The sequence below is a fragment of the Cicer arietinum genome, chromosome 6, assembly GCF_000331145.2.
Source record: "Cicer arietinum cultivar CDC Frontier isolate Library 1 chromosome 6, Cicar.CDCFrontier_v2.0, whole genome shotgun sequence".
NCBI lineage: Eukaryota > Viridiplantae > Streptophyta > Magnoliopsida > Fabales > Fabaceae > Cicer > Cicer arietinum.
This window is the reverse complement of record NC_021165.2, coordinates 10652218-10661028: the sequence shown is the minus strand read 5'-3', so window position 1 is coordinate 10661028 and position 8811 is coordinate 10652218. Positions and strand designations below refer to the sequence as shown.

At 28.5% G+C, this 8811-nt stretch overlaps 1 protein-coding gene across 1 annotated transcript; it reads right to left on the bottom strand.

The window, feature by feature from the left end:
* Positions 1 to 2280: 2280 nt before the first annotated feature.
* On the bottom strand, positions 2281 to 4099 carry LOC101491689 (F-box protein At1g67340-like). Its single transcript, XM_004504381.4, has 3 exons — positions 3717 to 4099; positions 3461 to 3623; positions 2281 to 3346 (listed from the first exon to the last, which is right to left on the bottom strand). Exons 1-3 carry the CDS (start codon positions 3983 to 3985, stop codon positions 2618 to 2620), a joined length of 1161 nt encoding a protein of 386 aa, XP_004504438.1. The 5' UTR covers positions 3986 to 4099; the 3' UTR covers positions 2281 to 2617.
* Between the last annotated feature and the right edge of the window lie 4712 nt (positions 4100 to 8811).

Below are 8811 nucleotides of genomic sequence, written 5' to 3'. Positions count from 1 at the left end.
GATGTACAATTTTTGTGAGACAAAATTTAGAAACATAAACAATAAAAAGTTATATATAACAAAATAGTAATCTTTTTTTATAAATAAAATAAAATAATAATGACATATTGAAATAAATTTACATAATTCGTGTGAACATATCTACCAAAGTAGTAATTGATGTCAACATTTCGAACTATGTATCATTTTCCAGATTCAATATGAAATGGTGTCCGATTGTTCCATATACACCAGAAAGTGTTGTTAGAAGCAACACCAACAGAATTGTACACATCAATTCTATCTCCCTAACAATATGAAAGACAAATTTGTTAATACACAAATAATATAATTTAAAATTTGAATTTACACAAAGAGAATTAAACCTTGTCATCCTTCAAGACCATTTCCATTGCATAAAATTTATGTTTAAACCACAATCGCACAACTTTAACAACCAAACTCCATGGCTCAGAAATTGAAGCAACAAAATCTTTTTTTTTCAGACATCAAAGGAGAAAGATAAACACAAAATGAATAAGGAATATTTGGTAAAGAAAAGTTAAAAATGATTTGTGTAACATGAATGATATTTACAGAGACGCAAAAAATGTGAGGAAGAGAGATAGTTGTCCGAGAAGGCGAATTAAAAAGGAAAGTCTGATGACACTAAATGAATTTTTAAAATAAAATAAATTTTTTAATTAATTAAATTAATTTAAAGCGGTCTTAAAAAAACTGGCAACACATTTCGAATTTCTTGGAATGAAATTGAGTACGGAGAGACTGTGACTAAACTCTCGGACCAATACTATTTTGCATATTCAAATTGAATTGATGTCCGGTTGTTTTATATGCTCCAGAGTTAGACGCAACACCAAGAGAACAAAAGTTGTACACAACTCTCTCACGAATAGTAGTCTCAAATCGAGAAATAAGAGCTTTTCGCACTGTTGTTTGAATTAAGAGGAAATTGTGTACAAATGAGATAATGCGAATGATATTTATAAAAGAGACACGAAAAATGAGAGATTATTGAGGATATACGGTTAATGGATAACGACGAATTAAAAAAGAAAGTTGAAAAACAATTAGTAAAATAAAATAAATTTTTTAATTAATTTGAAATGGTGGTTGATAAAGTAGTGTTTAAAAATAATTACCTTAAAAAACTATCAAGTAATAGTGTACTGTATTTTATTTTTAATTCATTCTTCTTATTTTTTAATTAGCCATTAACTTCTCAACGATGCATCATATGTATAAAGTCGTGGTATAATGGAAGTTTTATTTTTTTCTTAAAAAAAAAGTCTTTTATTTTTAATTCATTCTTCTTATTTTTTTTTAACTGGCCATTAACTCGCCTTTTATTTTTTTTAATTCATTCTTCTTATTTATTTAACTGACCATTAACTTCTCAACAACCGCATACAATTACCTTCAAAAACTGTTGTATTTTATTTTTAATTTTTTAATTGGCCACTAAATTCTCAATGCATCTCACGTACAAAGGTCGTGATGTAATTGAAAGTTTTATTTTTTTCTTTCTTAATTTTTTATTTTATTTTTAATTCATTCTTCCTAATTTTTTAATTGGTCATTAAAGGACGCATCAGATATTATTTCTATTAATAGAAACTTGATATATTCCTAACACTCTATTTGGCTGACACGTGGCAAACTTGCCAAATTATCATCTTTGCTTTATTATAATGTATAGATTAAAAGCTACTCAACTTTATATATATATATATATATTAAAATAGTCAGCTTTAATCTATTTTACAAGCTAAGGAAATATATTTTCATAGCCTATAACTTTCTTTAACCAAATGCACCTAAATTTGTAAAGACAATTATTGCATACGGCATTAAAATTAATTTCTTTTAAAAATTATAGAAAAAGAAAACTATTTAAACATAAATTAATCTTACATTATTATTTAATAAAAATATAAATTATATTATTCTATACGGTCGTAATTTCTATCAATTATTAAAACAAAATTAATAATTTATATTAAATTATTAACTCGTTGGGTAAAATTATTTGTACTATAAATACATACTCATTAAATTCAAACTAAAATGGTATAGAGTTTTTGTAAATATAATTATTTTATAGAACATTATACTATTTATATATCATATTATACTACTATTTATTAGATGCTGGAACTTATGCTCTATTATTTTTATAACTTCCAATTCACTACTAATAAAAAAATTTTTAAACCCTAAACAAATATCATTAAAATACTGATTTTTATTTGCATTTATCATTTAATAGGATAGATAAAATTGATAGCAAAATCATAACTTATAATTTTCTTTTGACATAAACTTTTAGGATTGTAACCAAAATTTTTAAGGAAATAGAAAATAGGAAAATCAACACCCATCATTTTTCGGGATAATTTTCTCACTATACAAGAAAGAGAAAAAAAGGAAGACATGTACTGAGGTACGTACATGTACGTATACAAAAGTCTCTACCTTTTAACACGGCCAAATAAATCACGTATAATTTCTTGGACACCTCATCAAAAATTGATTCATTTCGCCGTTAGAGCCGTGTAAATTGACTTCCGTTACCGTTACCGTTAACCATAGCCATAATACCATTCCGAAAATTTCTCTAACTATCCTCCATAACCATTACCTCACGGTCGCCGTCATCTTCTCCGGCGTCTTCATCATCTTCGTCATGCCATCGCTCCACAGGTGCGCATTCCACCTTATGGCGGAACTTCCAATCAAGTGCTTGACACGCGCGTGAGCAATAATTCACCGCGCCACACACCGAACACCGTCGAAACTCATGCTTCCGCGTCTCCGGCCGTCCACAACCTACATGCGAACAGAGCCTTAAACCAGAACCAGGTGAACCGCCTCGAATCGCAAACCACTGCGCCATGAACCGGCTGGCCGGATGTGGCTCCGGCGCCGGCACGTTACATCCAAAATCGCTCAGAAGCGGACATCCGGACGCCACGACGTGTCGGAGTTGCGATTGAACGTTTTTTGATACAAAATGATGTGCGGCGGCGCCGGTTGATAATACGGCGGCAAGTTCACGTGCGTTCGCCTGGATGAGAAAACGCCTCCCCTCGGCGATGTTCTGCTTAACACCGTAACCGTCCTGTAAACAGTGTCCAAGCTCACGCAGCGCGTCGATGTGGCCGAGAAAAGCGGCTCTGGCGCAAAGAGCAACTCCGGCACGGAGGTCTTTGTCACTTTTTGTACCGCCGCTGCCGTTGAACTGTATAACCGCAAGCGAGTAGAGAGCACGCGCGTGAGAGTTCATCGCAGCTTTTGCCATAAGCGAAGCACCGCTCCCTTTGTTTTGTAAACAGTAAAATCGAATCTGCAAAAAATAAAACCGTTTCTGTTAAATCATTTGATTAAAAGCAAAAAATAAATTCATAGATCTAGTTTTTTTCTTTTTAAATTTTATAGTGATATCATATTTTATACTAACCATGCCTAAAGTATAACAGGCTTCAACATTCCCTGCCTCTGCACACTGTTTGAGAAATCGTTGTGCAGATTCGGACCAGTTTTTGGCTTTAATGGAGAAAGTTCTCGGAGACGCTTTGGATAACACAAGAGAATGGAGTGCTAATCTTTTTAATCTTTTACACCTGTTCCACAACAATCATCAAATTAATTAATCTAAACAATAACCAAACAAGCCCTTACAGAACAGATTAAAAAAATGTATGAAGAATATGTACGTTATGAAAACGCTGACAAAATCGGAAGGGGAAGTGGCTGTGAAGCTAAGCTTGCAGAAGATAGAAATAACAAGGTCGTCGGGCAAAGTATCGAAATAATCGTATTCCGTAACCGTTTTCTCGGAACATTTCTTCTGCTTCTTTGGACAAAAATTATACTCTTTAGGCATATGCGCGAGTATTAGCACATCCTTCTTTCTCTTTGCAACGGAACATACCGTTGTTACTATTCCAGGTTCTGGATAACAAGCCCCTCTCCTAGTTCTCATATCCCTCTACTTAATTAATCTCTTTCTATATCTTTTTTTTCTCTCTTGTTTAAGAGATACAAAAACTAAGGCAAAAGGGTTATATATATAAGAGGGTAATGGTATAATGAGTAATGACTAATGAATCTCCCAACAAAACAAAAGGTATTGTTGACCCCAGACCACAACAACAGCAACGACACAGCCGAACTCACAAGCTTTTTAAAACATTTTCAAAATATTAAAATGAAAAAAAAAATGTAATTTTAATTTAACCCGACACAATAAAATATTTAGGTATGGCAGGAATAGGTTAATTACATAAAAGACCTTAACATTGTCGTTTATTTGGGTCAAACATTGTTGACCAAGATGCGCATTGTGTTTTTATTAGTAAATATAAAATTAGCTCCTCTTTGCAAAAATGCTTCTCCCTTGTCCGCACGCATTTGATTTTGAAACGCTCTCTCCTTTTGTTCGTCTTTTTTTATAATCTAAAAAAAAAAAAAGAGAGAGAGATAGTAATAACTTAAAAAGGGTGAGAGAGTAAAGTGAATTTTTCTCTAACCATCTCTAAATATGCTTGGGTTTGTTTCAAAAGCGGTTAAATTTGTTGCGAGTGTAACAAACTAACTTCAGTTATTATTTTCTTGAAATTTAACTTCGTACCAGGTTTCAAACAACGTACGCGATTATCGGATGCGCGTGAGGATCACTTCCGGGTTTTCGTGCGTGCCTTATTGGTTCGTGTTTCAGCGGCCAGTGACATTGAAGTGGGCAAATTCGTGTACCGAATCCTGGGCACTCGTTTAAGACCAAACTTGTTTCAGGGTCAAAACTACGATTCAGCAACTGGTTCAGTTACACTCGATTGTTTTACTTGTCTTGTCTATTTTTAATTTTTGTTTTATTTTCTGTTTCTATCAGAATATTTATATTGCCTATTTTTTACTCTATTTTTACTACCCCACCCAAATGAAAGAAACGTGATCTAGAGAACAAATGTGAAATTAATATTATATTATTTTTTAACGAAAGTGGAAATGAATATTTTTGTATCTACACATTGTCACGAAACATTTGCTGACATACCTAAAATAGAAAAATAATTAACGAATGACATAATATGACAATGTCTTTTAGCATGAAAGCTTGAAATGAGTTTACCTAGACCTGTATATTTAAGCGATAGATTTACTTGGTTTATATTTAAAAAAGAATAATAACAGATTTTAAAAAAGCACAACTTTTTGACTGAAAAATGGGGTTATATATATATATATATATATATATATATGTTCAAAATTCTACGAACAATGCTTCAATAGCCTAATAGGTGCATCGCCCATGAAAGAAAAAATATAACTTTAAAAAAAATTTTGACTAATTAAATTACCTTTGGTTACTTTTTTCACACCTACCTTTTTTGAAGAAAAAAAAAGGTTTTATATCTTGACTTTCGCATTCCTATAATCACACGATAAATAATTTTTTATTTAAAAGACTGTATTTTTAAAATATCCATCTATAAATTTTAATTTTTTTTTTTATTTGTTAATAGATGATCGCATCTCAAAAATGTGACCTCCTATTATAAGAAAAAAAAATTATTCTTTAGGTGGTTGCTTCTAGACGAGGATGTGACTTCCAGAAATCCACAAAAATATAACATTTTGATATATACATTTTAACATATTGATTTTTTTTTAAAGAAGGGAAATAATAATAATAATAATAATAATAATAATAATAATAATAATAATAATAATAATAATAAAACTGAAAAATAGACTACTTAAAAGAGTTATTTAAATGGAAGTATTTATCAAATTAATAAATTAAATTTATATAATAAAACTCTTTTTGTAACCATGTTTTAGATGCACAAAATTTGATGCTATTTTCTAGCGATTAATCTTTGTAAAAATATCTATTATATGAATGATTTAAAATTATAATGGATGAATTTTAAAGTATACTTTCGTATAAGAATTAGTGAAAAATATACTTTTAGCATTGACTTAAAGAGAATAAAGATAAATAATAAACTATTTTTATTGTCACGTATATGATTATATAAGTGAATTATAAACTACTTTCATTATTGTATATAATTTTAAGATTAAGTTGACTCTTTAATGAGATAATAAATAAATAATTAAACGATCAAAGAAAATAGATCATATTGAACTTTACAAAATCCTCAAACCCATTGTGATTCACTTAGAAACAATATCCCAACACATATTCATAGATCAACAAGTGTTTAATAACAATATATTTTAATTTATATTTAATAATAATTAATTAGTGTCAAAACACAACTGATTATGTTAAGTGTATAAGTGGTGAATAATCCTTATTCTACAAATTAATTTTCTGATGATGAATTAGACTTGATTGAAATAATTTTTTAAAATTTCGATTGATTATTTTATTTATTTTTGTGGGCTTAAAGCCCCTAGTATTTTTATCTCAAAATGTTTTTAATATTTATTTTTCTCAAAAAGATACTAAAAATTTTTGTCAAAAAATAAAAATTTATTTTTTAAAAAAGTAAAAAAAATTTAAATTATTTTTTATTAAAAAAACTAAAATATTTTAATGAAAAAACTAAAATATTTATTTTTTGAAGAAAAATAAAAAATATTTTATTGAAAATAAATTTAGAAAAATAGATCAATAGATTTCACTTAACCTATAAAATTTTAATTTTTAGAATTTAAATAACTATGAAATATATGACCATTTAAATAAGTGAGATGAGAGTAATAATGAATAAGCTTGTGAAATTGACGACTTTAGATAAACCCATGAATAAAAAAATGGAGCCCCCTAATATCATCCTCTTGATGAGTGAATCTGGAGCACCCTATTATACCCTTGGATTTTTCCAATTTGGATTAAAGGCTTTCTAACTTTGCGACACATGGCGATCGACCTGCAGCTCTATCCTACATGCATGTATCCCATCTCACACATAATATGTAAATTTACAACACTTAGATGTTTAAATGATCACATCTTGATAGGTATAAAGATATTATTGCTTTCACATTATGCATCTCAATCTGTGTACATCTGACCTGCACATGACAAAGGATCGATATAGGCTTTGCAATGGTAACACCATTTTTATTGTTCATATTCAATTTTCATTACTAAGAATAACAATATATATTTATGGTTTAATTATTAATTTAAGTAACTTGAAAATGAAATATATTTGTTACATTTTTGGAATAAATGACAGGCCACCCACAATAGGGTGCAGATACAATATATTTTACCTTAATAAAATGCGATATTAAAAAGAATATGGAATAGGAAAAATAATAGTGCAAAACTAATTGAATTTGAAAGCAGAAGCATGAAGCAAGCAGTTAATTTTTTATTGTTTTTAATTCAATTTTGAATAATTTTTTTTAGCTTTTATTAAAAAATTACAATTAGGTTTTAATTGAAAATCTCAATCTATTTAAAAATATTATTTACAAAAAATAGGGGTTATTCTATGTGGCATCTAAATTTAATGGGTGATCACGTTTTAAATGGATTGTCACACAAACACATACACTCACAATATCAAAAAGGCCGGACTTATTCTTTTCATTTCTTATTTATAAACAAAAGTATTTGAATTAAATAATAACAAAGGGAATATGTATATATAAAATATAAAAATAATTTAGAGTTTAATTATTATATATTATAAACATAATTTTTTTATATGATTAATACATAACAAACAATCATTTAGGGTCATAAATTTAGAGTTAGCTATGATAAAATTAAAAACATTTTTAATGATCTAAATATTGTAATTTACTAAAAGTCTAAATATTTTTTAGTATATTTTAATTGGAAATTAATATATAAATTTAATAACAAATAATATATATAAAATTATCTCGACTCACAAAAATCTGTAAAGAGCAACAATAAATATATAACAATAAATTCAAATAAAAGTGCATAAAAACATTAATATTTAATATAAAAAACCTCAATATAAAAGTATAAATAACATGTCGTCTAGAGAAACTAAATAACTCAATTGAAATCAAATAAAGGTAAAAAAAAATTTCAAGATGATAAATAAATTGTGTCAAATGACTAACTAATACAACAAATCACAAAACTTACAAACAAGAAAAAAAGACTAAAAAATTATTGTAGTAGTGGTAATCGAAAATGACTTTTTTTTTTCTTTCACTTATATTTATGACTTTTTTCAAAAATACTCTCTCAATCAATACCTAATTCATATCAATTAAATCTTTCTCGTAAATTTTAGTTTATAAAAGTTTCATATTATCAAAATAGTGACTTAATTGATGTAGGGTAAGTAAAAAAGTTACTAGTATTATGAATGTTTAAAGCTCAATTTATCATAATTTTCTCTTTTTATTTATTTTCAATCAACACCAATCTGACGAGCCATAGAGGATTGAGGTGAAGTTTTGATTGCCAAATATCGATTTCTGAAATTACTAGATGGAAGTTTTGCGATTTCCTGAGGATTTAAAACATGGTAGATGGAGTTGCGTTTTTACATGCTACAAGTGGTGGGTGGATCCTCCCCACATCCACCTTTAAGTGGCTGCTACTGTGAGTGTGTTTTCTTTTTTGTCATAACAAGATATGCATCTTATCCGCATTTTATCGAATCTGTCCTTTTTTTTCCCCTCCCCACTTGTTTTTCTCTTTAATTTCTTTTTCCTTCCACAAAGAAAAGGTTACCTCTCTTCTTCCTTTCCTTTTCATTTTTAGAATACTGCATTTATTTTTTAATATTTTAGTAATTCTAAATTTGATGGAAAAAATAAAATTTAACTAAAAATAAT